The 27,962-nt window shown below is 43.2% G+C and overlaps 1 protein-coding gene across 2 annotated transcripts; it reads right to left on the reverse strand.

Annotated features, from left to right (window-relative positions):
- Positions 1 to 4,434: 4,434 nt before the first annotated feature.
- Positions 4,435 to 27,422, reverse strand: REEP5 (receptor accessory protein 5). Of its 2 annotated transcripts, none has more exons than XM_066603067.1 (5): positions 27,241 to 27,422; positions 18,871 to 18,964; positions 10,718 to 10,856; positions 6,687 to 6,855; positions 4,435 to 4,859 (listed from the first exon to the last, which is right to left on the reverse strand). In XM_066603067.1, exons 1-5 carry the CDS (start codon positions 27,356 to 27,358, stop codon positions 4,810 to 4,812), a joined length of 570 nt encoding a protein of 189 aa, XP_066459164.1. In that variant the 5' UTR covers positions 27,359 to 27,422; the 3' UTR covers positions 4,435 to 4,809. The 2 variants fall into 2 exon arrangements, with proteins under 2 accessions (XP_066459164.1, XP_066459165.1); XM_066603068.1 differs by lacking the exon at positions 27,241 to 27,422 and adding an exon at positions 19,312 to 19,449.
- Positions 27,423 to 27,962: the final 540 nt, after the last annotated feature.

Genomic DNA, 27,962 nt, shown 5'->3' on the forward strand with positions numbered 1-27,962 from the left:
TGCTCACACACCTTCTGAAATGTAATATCCCATCCGCCTGGCACCCATGATCAGGCCTGGTTTGAACTTCAATAATTCACAGTGCCTTGCCCTGAGCACCCTGGCCAGTGTTCAACCTCACAACTTGTACAAGTATAGGTGTTCCCAAGCCGTCACTAATAGCCCCTCCTATGTTTATTCGCTACTGTATTTAGGCCTTGGTTAAGCTGCGTTTGCATTTCTGTTTCGAATTTCCATTCTGTCATGAAACCGAAGGAGAATGACAAAAGTGGCAGATCAGAGCCATCAAATGAAAAACACACTGAATATTTCCATAACTCTCATTCAGTTCTATAGGGCTTATGGAAGTGTCAGAACGGACTGCTGCAGATATCTGTAATACCTCTGCCCATGACATACAAACTGGGATTTCCAGCTCAGCCATGTCTGACTGAGATAAGAATACCCCTTTAATATTTGGTTTCCAGCTAACATCCGGCCACTTCGTTTAACTGCTGTCTTCCTGCATTTTTTCCATGGAAAAAGTGCTGCAAAAAAAACCTAGTTTTTCAATACAAAAAGCAACATGTGAAACCAATCAAACTTATTTTTTGCAGTTAAGAAACTTCCCATGTAATCTGCCTCTGCCTTCACCTTACTAATTAATTCCCTTTGTACCAGTCCACACTCTATTTATATATGCTATCAAATATTTACTAGTAGCAGATATGTCACATGAGGTTTCTCTCCAGCCTGAATTTCCTGTTTGTCAGCATCAAAATTCAACTCCACCTAATATCTTATTGGAAACAGTCCCTTTGTCTGAAAATACAGCTGTGTAAAGTGTGCCCAGTGTATTTGTGCACTCCTCCCACCAGAAACAGGACTAGAGCCTGGCAGAGGGACGATAACCCTCAGGCTCGCTCACAGGAGCGCGTTTGTGCAGCATATTAAGTGTGCAAATTTTGCGAATGTAATATGCAGTGAATTACAATGGGTTTGTTCACATGAGCGCATAATTCTTAGGGGGTTTATTCAGGGACGCAACTATAGGGGGAACAGAGGTATCAGTCGCTACCGGGCTCAGAAACCTTAGGGGGTCCAAAGGCCCCCGTTACATACCAAGATACCAGTATTATAAATGGCACATTTTAGATAGGGGGCCCTGTTACGGGCTTTGCATCGGGGCCCAAGGGCTCCTAGTTATGCAAACATTGTAGTCATATCACAAAATGTGACCACAGAAAGAAAGAAAAAACACACATGACTACAGTGTGTAAATAAACCCTATGGGAGAGCTTAATTACACTGGTACTAATGGCCTGTAAGGTGACCAGACGTCCCAATTTTGGTGGGTCAGTCCTGCTTTTGGACTCTGTCCCATTGTTCCCAGGGTCCCTAAACAGCCTTTGGTCAGCATGAAAGTGATTACCAGTTGGGGTGCCGCAGCTCCCCAGCTGGTAATCACTCAGTGGCACTACTATGGGTGCACAAACTGACAGAAGTGTGCACCCAGGATCCTCCTTCCCTGACCTCTCCTCCTTGGTTCCACAGGAGGAGAGAAGGGAGAGAAAGTCCAGGAACACACACACACACACACACACACACACACACACACACACACACTTCCATCCACAGCAGCGCTGAACAGAGGAGCTGCAATGCTTTGAAGACGAGGAGGATGTCAGTATATCTGTCTCAGGGGGGCACTATTACTACTTGGGCCACTGTGGAGGTCACTATTACTACTTAGGCTACTATGCATGTGGCAGCATACCATCTCAAGCTAACTTCGGGTTTGTTAACTCATGGCATTTCAGCATCCAAAAATACAGTTAAAATCTGCACCATTAATGCAGATTTTGACTGGAAATCAGCCGTGTATCTGCAGCTGATTTCATACTATGTGGCACTTTTTTTATGCCTTCTGGAAACTGCAGCTTGTGAGAGTATTTTGAGCCATCAATGATTTGTGGACAAGAGAGAAGACTCAACCGAAAATATAAACATTGAAAGGCATGCTTATGGTAAACTGTAATTCTGCTGACAAGTTCTGTATTAGGTTTTACCAAGACGTTTTGCAACACTCCACTCTTCTGAGAAACATCCATTCTTCAATGAAGGAGGCGGCCTTGGCAGCAGCGGTGAGTATAAGAGTATAACTGGTACTGCGGGTCCATTGTCTGCCAACTCTTAAAGCACTGCATCAAAAGGAAAAACATCCACTCCACTTTTTATGGAAGGTAGCACTGATCTTTAGGATATAGATTTTCCATTTACAAATACCTCAGTGTACTGTGAGACAACATACAATCCTAACCAGAATTAAAGAGTAGGCCCATATGGTACTACAAGCGTATATCAATAGCCCATCCAGTTCTCTAGCTAGGGAAAAACTGCATGGCGTTCCTCCCAGTCTTTTTTTAAATGGCCCTGTCCTTTTTAAGATGGTGGTAAGAAAAAAATTAAAAAAAACAAACAAAACTAAATCATACCTTGTGATAAGCCACGCCCCCTGACCACACCTCTGTCCTGCTTTGACCCTGGGAAAATCTGGTCACCTTACTAAAGGCCCGCTCACATGTTTAGGCCTCTTTCTCCATGTTCATCTGAATCACAGAAAATAGTGACCAGATGACTCATAGGCTTCCATTACTGAAATAGATACCAATAAGGTCACCATTCGAGCTGGCGTCAGTTTCCAGAGTTTGTGCCACAGAATATAGCGTAGGGGGCTAGAAGTTTTGTGATTTAAACAAGGCCTCTGAATTCATTGCACATTATTCAAGATTGCTGTGGAATTTTCTGCTTGGGAGTTTTCCTCTTCTGCCATAGGTGCAGAAAAAAAAACGACAGCCAAGAATAAGTCCATGCGAGTACTCCACAAGCATCTCACTTTGATCCTGAAGGAGTGCAGAACTAAGTTCATATTGGAACAGCTCATGGAACGGACAGTCACACTGGTTTCCTGCAGATTGACTCCACATTACAGACAACTACTGACGGGTCTCCACTGAACCTGCAAGGAATTAACATCTGAAACCTTGAGAGATCAGACGACAATAGGGAATAGCTAGCCATGCAAATTTCTGAATATATTCATTAGCAGGCTCCATAGCCTAAAGGGGCTTTCTCACCACAGGTTTTACCTGACATGCAGACACGCCAGTTGTGGCTCAGTCCCGAACTTAATAGCAGCGGGTGAGCGCTCAGGCAAACTACTGCTTCATTCACTTCGGGGCGGACCACCGGAGATAATCAACTCTGCCATCTCCAGCGGTCCCCCCACCACCACCGCCATTTACTTTTGGACCAAGTCACAGATTGCATGTCAGGTAAAACCTGTGGCGAGACACTCTTTAACCTCTTAAGGATCAGGAGGTTTCGATCGTAGAGGACCAGACACTTTCTAAATTCCTCATTTTGTTCTGGACTTTTTGATATGTAATATGTATAGTTTTGGATTATATGATGCATATGGCGACTGTTTTGGTTGGCATCAGCGGGGTTCTATTCTTTATGTATACATTTTTCTTAGCTTTTGTTTTTTTTTGTGATTTCACACTTTTCCACTGTAGTTGGAGCATCCAGTTACAGGGAAAAACATCCCCTGTAGTGAGAATAGTCACTAACAGAGTTGATCAGGTTCTGCGAGTGCCCTGCAGCTCTGCTGTGCCAGGGTTTACCCGGTGTTAATGCAACACTTCTGCTTTCTCTCTTTAGTACATAGCGCTCATTCTATGTGGCCTAGAAAGAAGGCAGAAGCGGTTAAAAGCTTCCCCCTTTATCTCAAGTCCTCGGGTGTGTCTGACAGCCAAGGACCTGACCTGATCCTGCTTGATTGCGGAAGATTTAATTCTATGCAGTACTTTTACTATCAGCAGGGATTAAAGCCCAGGACCAAGCATTGTATATTTACCATGCTTGGTCCTTAAAGGGTTAAAGGGATTATGTCATCCGGTTGATGCTATCCCAACTACAGACAGCATGAACCTGGGACAAGGATGACGGTTGGTCCCATGGGTTATTTATTCTGAAATGCTGCATTTTAAATTAACTAGGCTTTGAAGTTTGACTTGGAGCTGAGCCCCGGGCATGGAGGTGGTCTGTGCCAGCCTCCCCTCACCCACTGCATGAAGGCTGACAGCTGCTCTTCCTGCTTGTGTATAGGGAGAGCGCAGTCCTACATGCAGCAGGCAAAGAGGAGGCTTCGAAGTGCATTCAGTCTGAGATGCTGCAGCGTTTCAGAATAAACCATACATGGGGGCAACAAGCATGCCTGCGGTTCAGGCTGCATGAATTTAATGACAAAGTCCCTTTAAGTATTGAGCATCGATGCGAGACCTGTACAGCTCATTTACTTACTACAGCCTATAAACTATCAGCTCTTAGGATCAGTCATTAGCCTGGTTCTTCTAACTGGATGTACTAACACAATCACAAGGAGGAGGAGTGTTCAGTATGGTGACTGTTTATTCGGGTCCAATAAATGCAGGACAGAACAATACATATAAAAGCCTTTCCCACACTGACGGATTTTGAAGCTTTGGACACTTGATGGCTTTTAAATAAAAACGCTGAGCTCCTCTACAGACAACAGCAAAATAGTACAGCTACTTCAACACATTCTTGTCTTCATATCAAAAAAACAGGTTTTCAAGGCAACAATATTAAATGCCCCTCAGCACCAGAAAGGTCTGAAACGCAGAGCTCCCCAATCTGTGGTCAGCTATGTGTTCCAGGCCGCTGGTCCGAGGAGAAGTACAAGTGATATCAGTGTCCTGTATAACACAGAGGCGCCTACAAGGGACCGACTCCATCCGGCCAGGATTAGGTGCTCTTCTTCTCATCACCAAGCAAATTCACAGTGGCCCGTTTAGCTGGGAGAAAGACAAAAAAACATTTAAATCAGTTGTTTTAGAAAGCAAGAAATTTCCTCTATAGAAGCAAAAAAAGTCTAAAACCCACAGCATGTTTATGGGCTGTGCATGTCTAAAAACAATTATAAATATTTCTCCTTTAAGTTTATTTCTTTCGTATAAATTGTTTAGTTCAGGTCCAAATAATTACAGTCCAGAGAAGGTTGGGGTCTGAAAATAGAATGTGGTTCTGCTAGGAAAAATAGAAAAATTGCATCACACTTGCTTGGAAAATAAATAATCACATTTAGGCCCAATTTCCACAGGTGGATTTGAATTGCGGAATTCACAGGTCAAGCCGTCCATAGGGAAACATGGGCGTTCACAGATGAAGTCAAGCATGCGGATTTGATTTGCGGTTCCTGCATGGACAGCTTGTATTGAAGTCATTGGAAGCAGTCTGATCCGCGGCCCGTCCCAAATAGACATTGTGGGCAGGCCGCGGATTCCGCGGAAAAGCAGGAGTTTGAAAAAAACCAAAACACTACTGTACATATGCGCCAGGCGGCATTTCCGCAGTAAAGAAGAAAAGACAACCCGGACAGGAACGCACAGTCCTCGGCTTTGGGCAGGGTTGGATTCCATTGCGGGCTCCCACATGCAGACTTCGACCTGTCCGTGGACATGTGGCCTCACACAGAGAGATAATCTCCATTAGTAAATTAACCCATTGAAGAAAATGGGTTATTTTCCTGTGCGAGTTCCGTCCATATTACAATTGGACGAAACTTGAATGAGTAAGTAGTTTGTGTAAATACACCCTTACCGCAAGACAAGGGCATTCCAGTGATGATGGAACCCAGATATCAGTATTCCTGTAGCATGGGGCTGTCCAGATCTGACAGCAAGTAACAGCCTATGTTAGTTATATGCAGACTTAGACGCCTGGTAATTGTAGTACCCCTGCAGCACAAGGGAGTCCAGGTCACAGTGACTACATCCAGATCGCAGGCTGTTATGGCCATCATGCAGCAGAAATGCCGATATGAGAAGAAGGGGGTGTAAATATACAGCAGCTTCAGATTTGCACATTGCATCACATGGGTGTGAGGGGTTAATATTGCAGCTGTGTAACCTTGTATTTGATATGCTTCATAGCTTTAAGAGGGGTTTTCCCATAAAAAACTTTCACCTATCCACAGGTGATGTGAAACTCGAGCAGCAGGGCTCATGCGTGACCAAAGTCCATTCACAGACTATGGAGATGTCCAAGTGCAGCACTTATCCCTCTCTCAGTCTCAATGAAGTGAATGACATGGCGGTCACATATAGATTCTATGGCTTCATTCACAATGAGGACTTGGAGCCCGCCGATCCTGTGATTGTTGGGGATCCCAGCAGTCAGAATTCCAGTGAACATACATTTATCATGTAATAAATGTTGTTTATAGAAAAACTCCTTTAACCATTTGGGATTGGCTACATCAATGTAAAAGGGCCCTTTTAACTAACCACTACTGTTCAGCTTATCGCTAGAGTGTGCGAATCTGAATGATAATTGTTCAGTATAAACACCACCAGCGACTAAATCATAATTCATTCGCTTTTCATTCATTTTTTAGTTTAGGCAAGCATAAAAAAAATTAAAAAAATCAAACAATGATCGGTCTGTGTAAGCAGGTGTTCGTTCAGCGATGACTGCCTGCTTACTGTAAATGGAGGTGGGCAGAAGTGATCTCAGTCATGGTCCACCTCCATCCACTGAGCGATGATGGCTGGGATGACACTTAAGCACCCAACAATCATCCTGTATAAATGGCACAATCTGCAGGAGAGTCATGAACATACCTTCTCTTCCAATAGTGTCTGCCGTCTCTGAAGCCTTGTCTTTAATGTCCTTCACCAGGTTGTCCATCTGTACCTCATGTTTCAGGAACAAGGGGCGGATGATTCTTTTGTAAAGCAGCTCAGCACCGTTGGATGGGCTGGGGGCCATACACCACAGGAGAAATCCACACTGCAATAACGGGAGGATAGCATTACATGGCGCTATTACTCATTTTAGTGGGTTATATGTGGATTGCCATTAGGTCCTTGTTTAGCCCTTCTAGCATGGGAATCTGCACACCAAGTACTGTTGGCAATGGCCGTGCCATAGAGCCCTTTCTTCTTTATGATGGAGTAGTACTTTGTAGGATGCGGCCATTAAGGCGGTCATAACTGTGCAGGGGCTTTATGTTATCTTGCAAGAATGGGATTGGATCCTGTTAGGACAGAGCAGTGAGGACTTTACCCCAAGAAATCTTTTGGAAAATACTTCCGTGCCACATCTTGAGATTCAGTCGAATTAGTACTAAATATAAAGACATGTAAAGCGCTGTAGTAGGGCTACCTGAAGGCAGCAGCCCCACAAGCTCTGTATGTACTAATAAGGGAGGGATAAGACCATTCTGAACTAAACAGACATTTCAGCAAACTTTGCAGCTTCCTAAGCTACAAGCATCTGGCTGACAATGTCTGTGTTATCACAGGCAGTTCAATCAGATTTTGCTATATTAATACTTTTTAATAGGGTTTTACTTAGAACAAGTCATTACCGCAGAGATCACAGGGGACAGCCGTCTGGCACATATTTTAGGCGGTGTTTGACAGGGCACTATGTGTAGCTGTAGGTGTTCTATTCTGTTATGACACGGCTATGCTTCAGAGACTGGAACAAATTACCACATCCACCTGAAAATACCCTTCTGTTCCACAAGATAATAGGCCCCGCAGGCCCCACTGCTGCATCCGCTTGATCAGGAGGACTCATGGGAAGGTTCATTCACCGAGCATCACAATGTAATGTCATCTGGGAGCATTACAACAGATGGAATAGGCTGTAGATTATCCTTACGTTACAGGGACAGGGACTGAATTAACAGAAGACGTCTGACAATACGATACTATATTAACTCCTTACCACCACAGGGCGTACATTTACGTCCTAGGTGTGTGGGATTTATAAGGAGCGGGATCACAAGCTGAACTCACTCCATACAAGCGAGTGCTGCCCGTCTGTGATAGCAGAGACCTGCCTGCAACAGCCGCGATCAGTGCCAACACTGATGGCGGCTGTTGACCCTTTTTAAATGCCCTAGCCATTGTTCAGGGGTCCCAAAGGCCCCCAGGGCTGCCATGAATAAATGCCTGTGAAGGCATGCTTGTGGCAAGCCTTCATAGACCGCCATTTAAAATGTGGTATTATATTATAATGTATGAGCGATCAAGCGATCACAAGTTCAAGACTATGGGGACTAAGGTGGGGGCGGGAGAAGAGGTTTGGTTTTTTTTTTGTTTCTGTATTGGTCTAAAAGCTCTTCCTTTCCCATATTAATAAAAAAAGCATATTTGGTATTGCTGCATCTGTAAAGGTTTAATCAAAATAAACACGTTTATCTTGCACAGTGAATGTCGTCACAAAAAAAAATAAAAATCGTGCATTTTTGGTCATTCCATCTCCAAGAACAAAAATTTAACAAGAAGCAATCAAAAAGTGGCACAAACTACAAAATGGTACCAATAGAAACTACAGTCATCCCACAAAAAAGAAAGGCCTCACACAATGCCATCAACGAAAAAAATAAACTTATGCCAGTCTGAAGATGGCTGCAGAAAATAATTATTTTTTTTCCAAAGATATTTTTGAAAAATAAGTACTACAGAAAAAGTATATAAATTTGGCATTATTGTAATCGTACGGTTCCACAGAATAGTGATCATGTCACCTCTGCTGCAATGTAAGCGCCGTAGGGAAAAAAAAGACCTAGTCTAAAAGACTGGAGAATTTTGTTTGTCTTCCACTCCAGTTAGAATTTTTTTTAAGTTTTCCAGTAAATCATGTGGTACACTAAGTGGTACCACTGAAAAACACAACTAGACCCACAAAAAACAAGTCCTGATGTAGCCATTTAAAAAGAAAAATAAGTTATGACTTTTTTAAAGTGAGGAGGGAAAAGGAAAAAAAAATAAAGGGCAACACCTATGAAGGGTTAACAACCGTTACTACTGATATTTGAAAAGGTCAAAGTTATACATGCAGAAGGAAAAACTAACACAAGTGCATTTAAGAGTACATAGAAAAAAAAGGGAAAGTTAATAAGCCTATTACTGTGCAGATCTCAAATGTCAAGAACAGCAAACCTAATAGCTTTGCTCAACTCTCATGTCCTCCTGACAGTACTTGTCCTATTTTCTGGCCTGGTTAAGCCCAGCCATAGGGAAATTGTGTGGTTTCAACTTAGTACAAAAATTGTTATAACTAGGTTACATTTTAAATCAAATGTAACCCTTTTCCGTAGAGGTTCCTTTAGGCTGCCTGTCCACGGGCGATGATCTGCTGGCGATAAATCACCCGCGAATCACGCTCTGTGTAGCCTTCCATAGGGTTGCTATGGAAAGTGCAGCACGGGCGTCCACGAGCAGAGAATCATAGCGATTCTCCTCTTGCAGGATTCAAATCGCGGCATGCTGCGATTGCCGTGATACTCTGCGGTGAGCCTATCAGATAGGCTTACCTTGGACACCTGTGCTCCCCCCTCCTTCCCCGCGGCAGAATATCGCTAGCAATATTCCGCCTCGGCCGTGGATAGTCACTGGAAACCCCTGAATGGGGAGGGGGTGGGGAGTTGTATTGGAAATGCATTGATGGCTATTGCCCTGGACATATCTAGTGGTATACATCTATTTGGATTTGTATTATGCTCTCAGGGACTCACATCATTAAGTGTTTTTTTTTTATTTAATGTGTTTTTATACTTGTCTGTGGGTTTGTTTTTTTTTCTTTTTTATGACTTATAAAAACATATATATTTATTTAAATTATAGAAGTCCTGCACTCAAGTTTGCTTTTTTACTGTTTGCTACATATTGTAGGAGGGACTTTTTGCTATATGTCTGGGTTTTATGAAATAGATATTATCTACCCCTAATGTATGATTTATGATGCCCTGTGGCTTTTGTTAAACTACTTGAATTAATTATAGTTTGGTGTAAGAAGGCAGTTGTTTGGTTTTTAAACGACTAGCCAAAAATCTTTGCAGAGAACAATCACTCTGTATAGAAGCACACAATCGTTGGTACGCCAACAACTCGCTGGAAAAACTTGTATGACCATAAGAATAGCTTCTCGGAATAAACCCGCCATAACTAATGCTACAGATCATTCTACAAATTAGACATCCTTCACCTCCTGTTCTGTTTCTTTCGGGATTTTTAAAAAGTTGAGTAGATCGACAACTAGTCTAAGGGCTTATTCAGACGACCGTATATTGGCTGGGTTTTCACGCCTAGCCAATATACGGTGTTCCTTTGTGCAGGGGGAGGAGGCTGGCAGAGTCAGGAGCAGTGCTCTGAGCTCCCGCCTCATCTCTGCCCCTCAGCACTATGTGCAATGGAAGAGGGCGGAGCTAAGTCCCGATACTTAGCTCCGCCCCGTCCCACTCCCTCCCATTGCAAATAGTGGCAGGGGGCAGAAGCTCTGCACTGTTCCCGGCTCTGCCAGCCTCCTCCCCGTGCACAGAGGGACACTGTATATCAACCAGGCGTAAAAACCCAGCCGATACACGGTCGTCTGAAGCCACCCTCAATCTGTAAAAATTTGATAGAGGGAAGGCTATTTTGGAAATGAAAAAAATTAAAGAAAGTGATCAAAAGAAATATTGGCATTGAGTGAAAAAAAAAACAGTCAACAAGATTCTGAAGACAAGTATGGGTTCCTTAGCAAACTATAGTAAGCAGATAAACTGAAATATATGGACAGCATAGAACAGGAATAAGAAGTATCCTTATACCATTATACAGCACATTATGAGTGCAGTTCATAATTTACATTGACTCACCTTGATCATGTAGTAGAAGGGAAACCAGGACAGGAAGATATCAGAGAAAAACTCAATAATGCTGAATATCCCATACACCACCCAGTACGTCAGCCACTGAGTATCGTCATCCTTGTTGGGACTTTCAATCGCCTTGATCCTAGAGAACAAATATGGTCAGCACTGTAGTTACAGGAAACAAGCTTTGACAGGTAAACACATTCCTGATGGATGATACATAAGGCTTAGAGAACCACATATAGTAATAAGGAGAGATTTCTGTGCCAAGACTACCCATCTACGTTCTTAGAAATAACACCTACCACTGGTTTTTGCTACATTTTTCTGTATTGAAGATGGGGATCTCAGCTCTTATACAGACTTCCTGCCTCCATTACCTCGAAAGGTCTTAATGGGAGATTCTAAAAGCAGTCAGCTCATGTATCCGCAAGCTACTAGGTGTGCTGCAAATGTGAAAACCCACAGCACACCCCGAAACCAGTGTTATTTAGCTACATGTGTATGCACTTTTGAAGACACCATTAATCTCTAATTTGCAGTGGATTTTCATTGCAGAATCGAAAAATCCACCCTGACAGAATGTGGCCCTGCAGCATTCCAAACCTGAGAGTATATGTATGGGGCGGTGTATGCTCCCCGGTCTTGTAAATGGTAAGAGTGCCTCACCCACTAGTGACTGCTGTCTCCTGGGCAGGGGGCTGAACGTCCACTACAACCATTCAACACAAGGGCAGATATCTTACTGAGTGCTTTCCTCTCATCGGTTTGGACAAGAGGAATCAAATGACCCATTGCACATCACCTTTACCAAATAGTAGCAGTTCACAGAAGGCAAGGATTGGTCATCTTTCCACACCGTCTAGCAAAATCAGTAGGAAATTAACGGTTCCTGCCAAAATTTACATATATTTGTTCTTACTGCCAATCTCGATTGTGATGTCAATTAGAAACCACTGTAAATTATACAAAACTGATCTATTTCAATACTATTCCTTATAAAATACGTACAAATGTTACTAATTGAGAGAAGTCAAAAAATAGACAGCTATTATTCAATTCTGTATGCCTGACGAGCAGCAGTAAGTTTCCATATTTCAGCAGACCATTGAGAGGCGGATATTAATAACATTTTGCATGTGGCAGCTTTTTTGTGCCAAGCATTATAAAATACTGAGTAGGTGTATTTAATGCATTAGCAGCGGATGCCCCGCAGCTACAAACTTATAATTGTGCTTATACTAGATTGTACTCTGATCAGAATCCCCAGAACTGGAGGAGGAAGAAGACTACAGATCCTCCACATCAGTGGATGGGACAGAACCATTATTGACTAGATACTAGAGTGCATTTTACAAGGCAGTATACATTCTTATTAATAGGGGGCATCAGGTTTTCAGCAAGTAAAGGTAATTCATCCTAGAATCAGTTAGTTATACAATTTTCTAATACTGTTGTAGTTAATCGTTCACGGCCCTCAGTAACCCTAAAAGCAAGCTCCCTCCATGTAGGAGACAAGAGAACTGAGGTAAAGTGGGTTAAGGCAGTGTTTCTCAACTCCAGTCCTCAGGACCCCCAACAGGTCATGTTTTCAAGATGGCCTATAGTAAGATCACTGGTAGCAATGTCTGAGGCACTGACAATAATTACATCATCTGTGCAATACTAAGGAAATCCTGAAGACATGGCCTGTTTTGGGGTCCTGAGGACTGGAGTTGAGAAACACTGGGTTAAGGGAAGGCAAAAGGTTAGGGGTGTACAGGGGCAGAGAAGTAGGTAGCCAAGAGGACCGGCAGTTATATATTTGTATTAGGCACAATGTAAAGATCTATATTTGAGGGAGTTTTGGAATTCGTTCCAATAAAACTATGGTTTCAGAAATTTGTTCACGTTTTATTACCCCTACTACAAAAGAGAAGATAAGTGCTCCCCGATTGTCATAGTGAGGGGAGGGAAGAGAGGGGTCTTTCTACTCAAGGAGTGTGAAGGCATCTAACTACTCTTTGTTACTCAATGTTTTATGGTATTTAGATGGCAGAAACTTTTGATCTATTCAGTTCTGGTGATTATGCAATTATACCGGTACGTATGCAATTTTTTGGACAATACACTTCAACATTTCTTTTTAGCAAGATTTGCGCATCTAAGGTTTTACTTGGGTCAGTATTTTAGCCCTAAACAATTTTTGTGCATTACTGTTTTTCATGCAAAGTTGCATGAAGGCGCTTCTACTTAAAAACTGCTTGCTGGGAGCATGCCAGGTGTCTACTTTCAGTACATACAGGAACCTACAGGATTTTTTTCAAGCTAAAGTTTGTTATTGCTAAAGAAAATGTGAATATTGGCCTGAGAGAGAAAGGGTTAAATAAGTTAGATGATATATTCCCTGTGGCTTTTCTGTCAGCAAATCTTCTAGGAAGGAAAATCTTCAGCATCTGATGCAGCATGCCACACTGTTTCCTGGCAGAATTATTAGGTATCCAGAAGGAAAGACCCTCTGTATACTTATGTATGAAATCAGCTGTATACGGAGTAAAGCTTGCTCAGATTTGCGCTACAGATTCCATTTTTCTGCTTCATTATTGGAACAGGAAAACTGAATCCCTGGGACGAGCGCACCTGTCCTATGATATAATCGAATAGTGCCAAACCCATTGAATTTGATTAGCTCAATCTCATGTCCGTTATGCCCACCGGTATTTACAGGACAGAATAGCACAGCGTGCAGCGCTATTCAATCCTGTTTATTAACCCAATCATTGAAGGAGGCTCCAAAATTTAAATAAATAAATAAAAAAAAAATGATGATGTGAGTCAGTTGTTCCAGTAAGACTCCTCATACCTTTATGGATTCCTTAAAGAACTTACTAAACTAAGCTGTAATGCAGCCCCGTGAATTAGGTTGAAAAACCTAGTTTAGGAAGTGCTAAATTCACATTCAGAGGGGGGAAAAACAAAAATCAACAAACACTTTAAAAAAGTTCTTTAACCTTATATAACAGGTTTGTCCTCTGGTTAGAAGATTGCTCATGATGATCACCTGCCTAGTCTATTGTTACACCTTTGAAGTGTGATGTATATGCGGGCACAGACTGAGGAGAAAGGGTTAAGGGGGTGGATGTAACACACCCAGTATGTCCAGGTGACAAGACAGATTTCATCTGTGCAGATTACTTTACAGTATTGGTTAATGGGAATGTAAAAACTATGTACATTACTTATGGCATGACTCAAAACCGCCTGCCAGGAAAATAAAAACCGTCATTTAGTTGAAATATGCTGTAATATCTGCAGATTACAAAACATGACTTGGAGGCAGTATTTCATAATGCAACTGCCATCGCTAGCAGTCATTGTGAATGTGATTCTCCGGGAAGATCTCACAATCAGACACCATGCTATATGCAGGAACGGCCTGTAAAGGCCCACTTACATGTAACTATTATCGCTCTAAATTCGTTAAAACGATGAAAAATGAGTGATAATTGTTCCATATAACCACAGGCATTGTGCAGTTTTCGCTTGAATGAAGATTTTAATGTGAACTTAAAATCCATCGTTCAGCTAGTGAGAGATAAAGTATCTATCAACAGACCACGGGATGTTATCTTCAGGGGAGTCGACAGATAACATTGTAACCTGCCAGCAGCCATGAAGAGAACAATGCAGCGGTTTGCACAGCTGGGCCTGTGATTAATCACACGCTGGGCTCTGCAAACAGCTTCTAGAGGCCCTTTTACGTGCAAACGATGATACAGTGTTCATGGCCATTAACACTTTTTGCAAATAGATCAAAAAATCTTTCAGTCATTTGAAAGATCTTTGTGTGTAAGTGGGCCTTTACTCCTTTGCCATCTGTCTCTACATTGCTACTTTAGGATCACTACATTGTTACATTATACAGCCTCAGGACTGTTACGTCGCTATTGTGTTGTCCCAAGTACAGAGAAATCAAAGAAACCAGAAATGACAAGACTCTACAGGAAAAGTAAAAATAATCTAAAGTGGTCATTTCAGGAAGCTACTGAGATCTCATGACAGTGTTCTGTGGTCTGAAATGTCATGTCATTACTACGTGCATTAATACTCCAGCACAGAAACGATCATCACAGGGATGACGCGTCAAGCATCTTGCTCCCAACGGGTTGTCCTGTGTAAAAGCACCTTTAGACTACACAAGCACATACTAAGGCCTCGTTCACACGAGTGTGTATTTGTGTGTGTGCGTGCACAAAACCAGGCATCTATTAGAACCATTGTTTTCCTATGGTGTGTTCACATGTCCGTATTTTACAGGTATGCAAATTCGCGCACCTGTAAAAGCTAGGACATGCGTGCACCGCATAGGTCCATGCTGCAAGTAAATATTCCCCGCGGGGAGTAAAGAATTACCTATGACGGCAGAATGCGATGTTCTCCCATTGCTTTCAATGGGCTGTCTTTCCTGAAAATCATCCCAAACTTGTGTAAAAAAAAAAATAAATTCTATAATATATATGTACTCTATCTCACCTCTTCGCCACCACCATGTCATCTAGCCACTTGGCTCGCCGGCACTGTACTGAAGCTCTTTCAGCAGGCTCTTTAAATTCCTACCTCCTGAAAGGGCTGCGTCTGACTGGCTAAGTGCTCAGCCAATCCCAGTCAGCGCTCAGCCATTCATTGAATTCAATGAATGGCTGAGTTCGGCTGAGCACTCAGCCAATCAGACACAGCCCTTTCAGGAGACGGGGATTTAAAATCGCCGCCTGCTGAAAGAGAAGAAAATGGGATTTTTTAAGCACTGAAAGCAAACGGATATATGTCTGTTTGCAAAAACAGAAACGTAACAGAAGTAAACGGACATATCTGTTTACTTTCCATTAAAAAAAAAAAAAAACACAACAAACTCAATGGGGTAAAAGCCGGCACTGTTTAATTCAGTTTTAATTCCATCTCTGCCCGAAAAACAGAACAGAGAGATGGAAATCCAGAACAGAGATTAAAAGCTAGTGTGAACAGCGCTTGATGCTTATGGGGTTAATATTTTTCTGGGTCTCTGGACCAGCTGGAGTTCCTTTCACAGTTGCTTGCTTATCTGGATGGCCAAACAAGTCAGTGGTCTCCTGTGGATCTGGAGTGGGCTGGTTACTTTCTTTCTAGATTGTTCCAGCTATTACACATTTATCACCTATCCTCTGAGTCATCATAATTGCAGGAGAGCACAGCTAGCCCTTCAGCTCTGCTGGATGACGGAGGGCAACTAAGGACACGACTGAACAAAACGTACATCTCAGTCATGTTTGGCTACGACTGTTGATAAATCTGATGTGAGCAGTTCAGTCAGGTGTGATAATAGCATATGTACGCACTTCACAACAATAGATTCTGTCACATGCCAACCAAAAGCAGCTGGGTAGAAGATAAAGGTATATTCCCGACTCAAAGGTGGCATATCAGTGGGATGCGCCATTGCCGTTTTTGTGACTCCCCGATTCTGAAAATGAAGGGGCCAGTGTGTTACGGTCTCTATACAATGTTCAGCTTTATTCGCACGAGCGTTTTATCGCAGCAATAAAACACTGGCCGAAAATCACGACCATCTGATACATTGGATTCCAATGCATCAGTTCAGATGGGCGATTCTCCGGTGTGTAAGCAATCACACATTTATTACCCCATCCTGTGGGCAGGCATTAAATATGCATTGTGGCATAATCCCTCTTAACCCCTTCCCAACCACATCATGGTCACAAAGGGTTTATAGAGCAGGCTTGGAAGCAGCGTCTACTCCATACCCAGATGATGTCCGCTGATACCCGCTGGCAACGGCTGTGATAGAACTTAGCATTCATCGCAGCAGTTAGCTATTTAGATGAGGCGATCAAAACAGCACCCCATCACTTTCCTGACTAGGGATGCAATTGCAGGGCGATGATGGGTTAGCCAAGCAGCCTGTAGGACTGCCATGTATGGATGCCTATATTAAAACCCCGATAGGCAACACCGCAAATAAATATATATGAGTGTATAAATTAAGTATTGCAGTATAGAGTACAAACCGTATATTCCGGCGTATAAGACGACCTTTTAACCCCAAAAAATCTGCTCTGCAGTCGGGGGTCTTCTTATACGTCGGGTATACAAAATTTAAAAAATAAATACATTTTAAAAAGTACTCAACATCTCCAGCGTTCTGCGGCGCTGCTGCAGGCTGTCGCTCCCTCCTCGTCCCCGACAGAGCATTGCTTTCTGGATGCGGGGCTTGAAATCCCAGCCTCCAGAAAGCTAATGCTGTGATTGGCTAACTCACGCTGCTCAGCCAATCACAGCCATCCAATGACATCATTAAATGGCTGTGATTGGCTGACGCCATCCAGAAAGCAATGCTCTGTCAGGGACGAGGAGGGAGCGACAGCCTGCAGCAGCGACGCAGAACGCCGGGGAGGGGAGTACTGCTTTTTTTTTTACATCGTATTCTCGGCTTATAAAGTGACAGTTGGGGGGGGGGGGGGGGGGGTCGTCTTATACGCCCAGTCGCCTTATACACCGGAATATACGGTAAGTCAGCGTTTCCCAACTCCAGTCCTCTGGGTACCCCATCAAGTCATGTTTTCCTCATCATTGCACAGGTGATGTAATTATTGTTAGTGCCGCAAGTGTTCTTACTATAGGATATTCTGAGAGTTGGAAAACACTGAATTAAGACATCACAAGTTCAAGTCCCCTATGGGGACAAAACAAAGAAAAGTAATTTAATAAAATGTTTACAGTTAAAAAAAAAGATAATTCAGAACCTCTCCTTATCCCATAAAAAAATCTAACCAATCAAAACCCCCACATTTGCCATTGCCATATTTTTAAAAGCCCAAACTGTGGAAATATTGCTTTCTTTATCCTGTAATATGAATACTTTACAAAAAGAGGAAAGAATGCTGAATTACATTTTTTGTTATCCTAGCTTGACTAACCAGTGATTAAAATACCCCAAAATGGCACAAAAAAAAACACACTATAGTTAGCCCCGCAGAAAATTAGCCCTCATAAATCCCAATCAGCTGGAAAAAAAAGCTTTTACTTTTCAAAAGTAGTAAAAATGGTGCAATTGCATTTTTTAACAGATTTAATTTCTTTAAACATTTTTGGTTCACTACATGATACAATAAGTGATATTAAAAATACAAACTAGTCCTATAAAAAAAAATCAGCCCCCATACAACTATATTTATGGAAAGATAAAAGGGCCATGGTTCTTGGAAGATGGAAAAAAAAACTGAAAACACTCTGGTCTTGAAGTGGTTAAGTCTATGGTGATCTAATGAGATTATCTAGCCCCATTATCACATACATATAATTACAGCACCTTCATTAACATAATGATTTCTCTTGCAATTAAAAAAAATACATGTCAGTTGAAGTGCACTAAAATCCAGCACAATGCGAGATGAAGACTAGAACCGTGTGAAGCAAGAAAGGCATTTAACATTCCCTGGGATGCAAGCTGAAATAAGTGAATGTGAATATGGACTGCGACAAAAGCAGAAGTTGGACAACAGTACGGCTTGTGTGCAGACCCATTCCTGCCAGAATAGGTGTCAGATTAAATGACATACGTAACAGGCTTCACATTGTGCTCTATGCAAACTCATGGCCAGAGCAGACTAAGTTCATGCTCACAGAACCGCACCTAGATAATAATGGGAAATTTATAGCTAGTGAAATAGGTTGTAAAATGTAAATAAGAATGTTAGTCATTAATGAGAGCATTAACCCTTTCACTGACAGTATGCAATACTCCCTGATTTTAAACCGCTGGCTGTGGCTAGGATATTAAAGAGCATGTCATCTACTTGAGTAAGGGGATGTAAGTGTTATACTTACCTCTCTCGCAATTCCCTCGTTGCCAGCGCTCAGTAGTCCACGCATTATAAAATTAGCAAAGGAAAGACTAAATTGTTTGTGAAAAATCTTATGAATGCTAAATGGTCCTCAAAATGTACACCAAACTCACCACGATGCAAAAATGGATTTTTCGAGCTGTGCAAGCTCATTATCTTTCAGAGAAAGTTGTGAATAATTTAGATACAGACCTAATTGCATGTTAATTTGGAATAAGAAACAGCAGAAGCTGACAGCAGGACACAGAGACAAGTCACACTTATATAATAGGCACTTACGAAATGTATGCTGGATAGGCAAATCCAATCAAGTTGCAAAGCAGCGACGCCCCATAACCGATCACCAAGTAAACCGCCAAGATGCCAATGATTGCTGTTCAGGAAAAAAAAAAACAAAGCGATCATTTAACTAAATCAGCCGATATACAGTGAGGTACCAGAACAAAGGCTTTCCATTTACTTATTGACAAAGCAGAAACCTAAATTCCTTGTTTTCTAACCCAAGCTCTGTGCCACATATGTTTGAGCGCTGTATAAAAACACGTTCAACTGGAAAGTCTAGTTCGGTTCAGACAGTACTACCACCCAAAGACACCTCAAATACATGTGCTTCTGATTAAGACTAGGGCACAACCCCAAAATTCCTCCTGTGCTGCAGATGAAGGTTCAGCTCTCCATGCATCAGCAAAGTTTTACTATGGAGACTTTTCTGCTGCTTACCGGCTGCAAGGAACCGAATCATCTTCTAGAGTGTTTGGCTACAACTTCCTACAGGGCACGTCAACACTAGCACTGCCAAGTCTACCTCCCTCTCCACCCTCCTACACATGCAAATCACACACATTCCCATACGCACAGGCTCAGCTGTCACGGGCCACTCATTTTACACTGACAACAGCTTTTTATACCACGACTGATCTATGTAGTGTAAGTACAGTAATAGGCAACTGTAAAGTTAACACCATACACATAAATGCTACACAGTATCATAATAGTGAAATGAAGAAAGCTGCCTAACCTATAAAAGTCAATGAATGGTTTTGTGACATTTATGTCCTCAGTTGTGGTACTTCAATGTATGGTAGTACCTACACTGACAAATATATATATTTTAGTATAGGTACTACCATACATTGAAGTACAACAACTGAGAACATCAATGTCACAAAACCAAGGAAAAAGTTTAATCTGCATTATTTCACCCTTTATACATAGGAAAAAGAAAAAAAATACTCCGATGTTGGCCGATGACATTTTTTGTTTTGAAAAAAAGTCACAAATTTTGCCATAAGTTAAAGTTGAACAACTAAACAGTCAGTCATGAGGCTGACACACAGAAGTTTGTCCTACAGACATGAATATGTACACGTTTGTCTATTCTAAACGTCTTTACAAAAGAGAAAAAAAAAACTAAGTGTCAACATTTATAAGGCACCTGATGTCATTACACAAGGGTTCCATATATCCAAAGGAAAATGTACCCAATGCAATCTCCTACCGCAGCAGGAATTGCTTCCAAGTGCATATGTTTTATCTAAAGGCACAGAGCAATAATGGCCAAAGGTCTTGGAGCCTTTATGGCAGCACACTATGGGGTGCCCTATGTATGGATTCATTGTACCCTAGAAGAAACGCTTGTACTGGAGAATAACTCCATACATAGGGCATCAGAGAAAGCAAGCTGTATTTTTTTAAAGATCTGTCAGGTGTCATACAGGTACTACGTGCTGCAATGACAGCCCTACTACAACTTCATACAAAATGGAGCTGCAATACAGCCACTTAATACAAATTGGTCCCATCATTAGTGTTTTACAGAACTAGATCCTCAGTTCCAGAAATAGATGAATTACGTGGATAAAATTTTGGCAATCTGTAAAAATGGTTGTGATGTGGAAACCTCCAAGTCCAATGGGAAGCCAGCGATTTGGAGCTCCGTATAAAGCAACAGGGGCTTTAACCTCATATGAAAGTATATTTTGCAACTTGCGGATGAAAGCCTGTGGGTCCCTCCAATCCTCTCACTGTATGTTACATCCTTGTTGCTTGAGAGAAACAAAAAAGAAGAAGTTGCCCCCCCCCCCCCCCCCCCTCTTCTCTTTAAGTGGAAAAAAATCCTATGGAATGAACAGAAAACATGGCATAGAATTTGGGTGAGGAGACTCTGGGACACTGGAAACTAAGTGAAGTTGAATACTTAGCTTTTTAGTGGCATACTTTAATCCGCACAGAGAAAAATCATCATTGATTTATTTTCACTAGGTCAACCTGTAAAGCAATTCTAGATTTTGTCGGTAAAGAAAAGAGATCCCCGCACTCCGGAGTCCAGAGAAAACAGCCGTGCACCCGTATCACATGGGTTAAATTTTAATGCAACGTGCGGGTGCACGGCTGTTTTCTCTGGACTCCGGAGCGCAGGGTTCTTTTTTCTTTACCGAGTGGACCTACTTCAGCCCCCAGCGGGTTGCCTTCCCCAGGACGACTCTCCAGGAATCTGGATTGAGAGCCATAGATATATGTTTAAGGAGATCGTGGATCCGGGTGCCGGTGGTTTCTCTAACCAGAGAAGTCCACCGAGCACCAGGTGAGAGTACACCTTACATTCACCTTTGTTATATATCATTTTTTGGCTACAGTTTGTTTTTTCCTCACGAGGCGCTCATCTATTTTTGTTTGAATTCTAGTTTTTGATCGGTCATTCATGAGATCTCATCTCACTGGACCAACAATCTAATGTTCAGGAACGCAGCATTCATCCAACATCCATCTTAGGTTATTGGCCGAGTGGCCGGCTTGACTGTATCATCTTTCAGCCTGGAGGAAGTGAAATAGAGCTCCTCACAAGATGCACCACAAGTAAACCCCCTAATATTATGCAATGTATGCCATGCACAGGGCGCCATATTTAAAAAAATAAATACCCTGCAGATTTTTTCTCTCCTGTAGCCAACTAGAAGAAGAAAGTGAAGGAAAGTATCACTCACAACAGCTGTGGTGTAAATAGACCCCAATCAAAAAAATAGGAGGGCCGATTGAAAAATAATGAGACTGCCTGTATTTTTTCCCCGGTTGGTAGATCTGGCAACACCGTAAAGGTGGTTTTGAACGTCATGCATCAACATGTCCGAACCTGCAGTTGGCCAAACACAGTCTTCAGCATTCGGTCACAGCGAGTGAAAGCTCTTCATGTGTGCCATCATGCTGGATGCAGTAGACATTGCTCTATAAAGTATGGCAGAGGTGTGCAATTGGATTGTGTGTTAAAGGGAACCTGTCAGATCCTCACAGGGCCATAGAACAAGTTATGGTGCTGTTCGGGGACACGACAAGGAGCCGAGTGGTGAATTTTTATACCCATAGACTTGTATGGGAGAGCACATGGACGAGACTCTGAAAAGAGTTAGATTGAAAGGTTGATGATCCGGGGATTATTCCGATTACCAGACTTGGAGCTGGGAAGGAAATGTATTTTCCATAAATGAGAAAAATTAGCTTCTACCTCACTGAGGTTTTTGCCTTCATCTAGATCAACATTGGAGTGGTAATAGACTGAGATGGATGGACTTACGTCTTTTTTCGAACTAACATACTATGTTGTTATTTTTGTGCTGTGCACCTACTTCACTGGGTGACAGTGCTGGATTGCGGGAGTCTAAAAAAAAAATCTATCACCCAGCTCCAGGTGGGTCAGAAAATCCCACACGGAATCCAGCCTTGCGTACCTGTATTTTGCCGACAGCAGCGTCCGCGTGGACCTCTCCACAGTTTGTTATTTTTTCAAACTCCTGTTTCCCCGTGGATCCGCGGCATGTCCGCAGTGTCAGCTGAGGGTGTGCCGCGATCGGGCGGCTTTTATTGACTTCAATAGAAGCCGTCCATATGGGATCCGAACAGAAATGGAGCATGCTGTGAATCTTTTTCCGGACCGAAAGGTCCGCAAATCAAATCCGCATTCTTTAATTAATTTGTGGTCACCCATGCATTCCTATGGGAGGTTTGATTGTGAGTGCCCTGCGCGGATTCCGTAAATTAAACCAGCCTGTGGACATTGGGCCTTAGGCCAGTCTAACACAGACATTAGCAAAAACGCAGCGTATTCAAGTGCGTTGCTTTACAACTAGAGATGAGCGAGTATACTCGCTAAAGGCAATTGCTCGAGGGAGCGGGGGGGCGGAGTGGGAGGAGGGAGAGGGAGATCTCCCCTCCGTTCCGCCCCGCTCTCCCCCGCAGCTCCGTGCCCGCTGCCGGCACCCGAACCTGCAGTCGCGAGCGGGCAAGATACTCGCTAAAGGCAATGCTCGCTCGAACTAGGTTTTCAAAAAAACCTCACTAAAAATGTTCTAAAATATAACAAACAGGATTCGAAAAGCGTTTGGTACATCGAACTCTGTTATCACTTTTTTGTGTGTGTAAAAACGCAAAGCTCACCTGCGCCCAAAAAAAAGTAACACGCGCATAAAATGCAGTGTTTCAGACAATAAATACTGTGTATTCACCGACCGAAAACTGCATGCACCTGTGCATCTGAGCAAAGCGGACAGTCTAATGTCATGTGGGATGTGAAGTCCTACCTGCAGATAATGGAGATGTGTATGCAAATATATTGAGCGGAGGGTAAAGAGTACCGAAGATAATTACATGGGTTGCAGAATTTATTACTACGCTGCCAGAACACCCTATACATTATTAGGTCTTATTCTAACATATGTGCGTGACCTTTTCTATACAGTAGTTTACCAACTAGGAGTATAAATGGGTGCGATGCCAAACAGTCCTACCCGTTGAGGTACACGTGTGAGGACAATTACGCTCTGCACTACCTGATCAGCGAGCAGATGGATTTATGGGTGTGATTGCGATACTGCAAAGCTCATCTGACTAATTAACACAGGGAGTGCAAGAAAGTCTATTTCCACATTTTTAATCAGTCTCATGACTTGTCACACTTCATGCTTTGCCCTGCCGATCACATGCCTTATCTACAGTAGCGGCTGTGAAAAAGAGTTACTGCTCTCCAAAATAATCTTACAGATATGCCTACTTTTAATGGCCAAAAAAATAAAGCCATAAAGGGCTCCTTCGTTAGGAGCAGGAAGTGTAATAGGAGGCAGCGCTCTCATCGATTTCAATTGGAGTGTAGACTGCTAGTACACCTCCTCCACCGACTACTGAGGACAGTAGGGATCACCTCCTCCACCACCGACTACTGATGACAGCAGGGATTGGGCGATCAGCAGGCATCTGGAACAACGGACCCCCATTGATGATCTATCCAAAGGTTAGGTTAACAGCTGTAGAAGCCCAGGGAACCCTTTTAATTAAAAGAACTGCTTGTAGAAAGATATAATCTTATCAGAAAACAGAGCTTTATGGACTCCAAGCTGCCATATAAGCTTCATCTGGTGTCCTATTTAAAAAGAGGTTTTCCCTGTCTAAAAGGCAGGCCTTGACACCAGAAGTGATCCGCTGGTACTGCTTCCCCCTTTGGGAGGCCACTGGGATCATCTTTACTATAGAGGTTCTGGTGACCTGATTTAGGTGTAACCTGGGTAAAAATTGAATTTAACCCATCTTGGGTCTTGTTCACACTTTTCAGATCTAGATCAGTAGACTAAGCGAAAACGCAGAAGAGGTATAAATCTTTCCAGTCGGCTTATAAATACTGATGTACACCACTGACCAAAATGTATGAGTGAGATTTAACCCCTTAGTGACACGGCCCATTTTGGGGGGGATTTTCAGCTCCACTTTTCAAAAGCCATACCTTTTTTATTTTTCCATCAACATGGCCATATGAGGGCTTGTTCTTTGTGTGGCAAGCTGTAGTTTTTATTGGTATCACTTTTTGGGTACATATTATGTATAGCAGAACTTTTGTTTTGGAGGGCAGGGAGAAAAAAAAAAACAATTTTGCATTTTTCTTTCTTTTTACACTATAAGGGCGCCTACCCACTTGCGATTTTTTTTCCTGTGATGTTTTGCGTTTTTTCTCAAGAGCAATTAGTATAGAATGTGTTCTTGTCCATCTGGGGTTTTTTTTCCGTTTCGTGGGGTTTTTTCACATAGGAACTGTCAGTTGCATATGTCTCCTTATTTTTCTCTTAATGCACCCATGATTGTCAATGGAGGGCTGCAAAAAACGCTGCGAAAAACGCGCAAAAACGCCGCGTTTTTCACGCACGAAAATCGGCAACGCAAGTGGGTAGGCGCCCTTAGGCCTCATGCACACAGGCAGGTCGGATTCCTCATGCATAATCCCACAGTGTAATCCACATGTACCTGCTTTTCTTTATCTCGTCGTCGGACATGCGCAGTACAGATTTTTTTTTTTTAAACTCCTGCTTTTCTCGCGTCATCGCCTAGCAATGATGCGGAATCCGTGACCTTTCTGCAATGTCAATTGTGGAAGGGCCGCCGATCAGATGGCTGCCATTGACTTCAATGGAAGCCATCCATCCAGAATCCGCGCAAAAAAAATGGAGTGTGCTGCAATTTTTTTCCTCCGCCAGTGGAAACCGCAATTGGTTTTCACTCGTGTGCTGGAAGAATCATTTTTCCATATCATGCTATGGGCGGTATTTGCTGTGGAACCCACAATGCAAATCTGCCAGTGTGCATGCAGCCTTAGACTTCCCCCTTCCACCGAGGGTGATGGCCCACATTCCTTGGAGGTCAGGTCTGAGAGTGTACTCTGGTTGATCCTGCCATCCATATAGAATAGCTGGAGTTAGTGATGGGTAGGAAGAATATTATGTAGCCTCTGGACTTATATTATCCTCTTCCTCTTCCTGAGAGAGCGCTGCTCTAAGCCAATAACAGCGGTCACTTCCTGGAGGCGGGGTTTATGAATGCAGACAGTGATGGTCTGTCGGTAGCCGAGGAGTGCAGCAAGCCTGGCGGAGCTATGGAACTCTGTAGACCAGCAGGAGGGACCCAGACCGCGCCTGCTAGGTAATGTATTCATTTTTTATTTAATGTAATCTAGCTAGGGCTTATATTTCAAGCCTCCCCAAAAATAGTCAAAAATTATGGTAGGGCATATTTTTAGGAAAACACAGTAGATTAAAGCTGGAAAATCCCTTTAAGGGTACAATCATGCATTGCAGAGTAAATCCCCACTAAAATCCTCATGTGGATTTTCACCACGAAATGCATTACAATAACTAATTTGCAGCATTGTCCCACAAGTAGAGCATGCGGAGGATGTTCAAATCCACTGTTGATTTATTTCTGCTGCAAATAAATGAGACTTGTTATCCCCATTCACTTACATTATAGACTACATCACTGCAGGAACTCAAACTAACGCTAAATAATACGTAGGCCTCCCTGTGTTGGAATCCTCTATGTTGGAAGGAACATCATCATTCTGGCCTCTTCTGATACTTATTACCTTTTTGTTACAATGTTGGCACGGACACGCCGCTGGCTGGTGTACGATTTGAGTAACAAATCATAGTGGCGACAACCTGAAGGCTCGCCAATATTTTAATTCTATCTGCTGTATTGTAGCACATAGTGTTCTGATGAGAGCCTCGGTTCACACCAGGATTTTTTTCTATTGTTCAGCTTCATCCTTCGAGCCGAACAGAAAGCTACAAGTGCTGGATCTGGCAAATGCTTCATCTGAACTCTGCCAAATGGACCCCATTGACTACAACGGGATCCGCTCAGGTTCTGGTATGCAGGGAGGTGTTTTCTTAGACGAAATATCACAGCAGGCTGCAGTATTTCATCTGGGATCGCTGGATCTGCAGCTCCGAAGCAGAAGTGAGCCTAGCCTCAGCTAGTTGGAAAAAATATATATATAGCTCAGCATAAAACAAGCAAAATAGTCTTGCAGACATACTTGTTAGGGCTCATTCTCATCTGCTAGGGCTTTCAGTCTCTGCTCTGTTATTCTGTTACAAACAGGAAACCTAATGCAGCAGAAGGAAACTGAAAGCTTTGCATTTTTTATTTTTTAAACCCATTGAAGTCAACAGGGGGAAAAAAGATGGAAACATTTAACTCCATTTCTCTGCTCCAAAATCTGACCTGGCCTGTAGGTAGCACATGGAAGGCTTGGTCTGCTGAGGCCAGGCCCATTCATTGGCTGGTAAGAGCCAGCACTGCCATATGTTACTGCCAGCTGAGCACCACGTGGAAGGCCAGCAGCTACTTCATTGTTATTCTGTATAGTCAGATGTGCGGCAGCAACACCTGGCAGGTGGGCACCAACCACCACCTACACCTTCCACAGCTGCCCATGTGGTGGCAAAGAACACAATGTACCCAGAAATTGATGGGACATTGTAGCCATCCTCAGAGGAAAAGTTTACAAGCCTGATTGTTTTTCAGAAGACGTCTTAGATTTGGGAGTATAATGCCTTGTACTACATAAATAGATTCTGCAACACATCTGCTATAACACCCTGGACACATTGTATCACCAGTAGCATCCGATACATTGTATCACCAGTAACATCCGATACATTGTATCACCGCTGACAGCTCTCACACAGAGCCCATTCTCTGCAGATCCACAAAGGAGGTGATACCAGAGAGCAGCAGCGCCCGAGGACAGCGCTCTCTGCTATGGCCACCTTTGTCATGCACCAGCAGCAGCACATCAGCTGGCAGCAGGGCCGGCCGGGCACGCAGTCTCACCCAGGGCGATGTAGCGCCGGTTGACGCCAGTCTTGGCCTCAATCTTCTCCAGCAGGTCGGTGAAGACATTTTTCTGGCTGAGGAACTTCTCGAAGCCGTCCTTGAGCGCCGCGGCCATGCTGAGCCCGGAGTGTGCTGGGTGTGATGGCTGATGTGTGACACAGACAGCAGCGATGGGGATGGGAGGGAGGGGCCGGCGGCGAGGGGCGGAGTTTAGCGCGGATCTGACTCTCTAGTCAGTGCTCAGGCCAAGTCCGGGAGACACGAGCCGTCAGCTGCAGCCGCCCTGCCCCTTCCCAGCACTGCAGCCACACCCAGCGCTCACTGCAGAGACGCCGCCGGCACCGAGCCCATTGTGTGCGGGGATGAGGGGCGAGGCGTGTCGCGGCCTCCTTAGCAACCAATACACTTAGCAACCAATCCGATTGCAGCTTAGTTATCTAAAATCAGTTTGAAAAAATGAAAGCGGGGATGTGATTGGTTGATAGGCGCAACAGCTGTGTGGATGTGTGAACATTGGTGTTTAGTCTATACAGCTGTTGCGTCTTCTTCCTAGGCTGGGCCATGTATGGGACACCAGTACACAGAAGGGGAGCCCACACCTTCTCCATAGGGAGGGGGGATGACCTGCTGCAGGCATCTACTGCATTCACAGGGGAAAAAAGGGGTAGAATAATGTTTACCTGGCTGATTCAAAGAGAAGGGGCAGAGAGCCGGCCTAC

Source organism: Eleutherodactylus coqui, chromosome 5 (genome assembly GCF_035609145.1).
Source record: "Eleutherodactylus coqui strain aEleCoq1 chromosome 5, aEleCoq1.hap1, whole genome shotgun sequence".
Lineage (NCBI taxonomy): Eukaryota > Metazoa > Chordata > Amphibia > Anura > Eleutherodactylidae > Eleutherodactylus > Eleutherodactylus coqui.

Coding starts and splice junctions, on each gene's coding strand:
- REEP5 (XM_066603067.1), bottom strand. CDS start 27,358: ATGGCCGCGGCGCTCAAGGACGGCTTCGAGAAGTTCCTCAGCCAGAAA. Junction 6,856..10,717: donor CCTTCTACTACATGATCAAG/GTGAGTCAATGT, acceptor CCGTTATTGCAG/TGTGGATTTCTCCTGTGGTG. Junction 4,860..6,686: donor AGACACTATTGGAAGAGAAG/GTATGTTCATGA, acceptor TCTTTCTCCCAG/CTAAACGGGCCACTGTGAAT.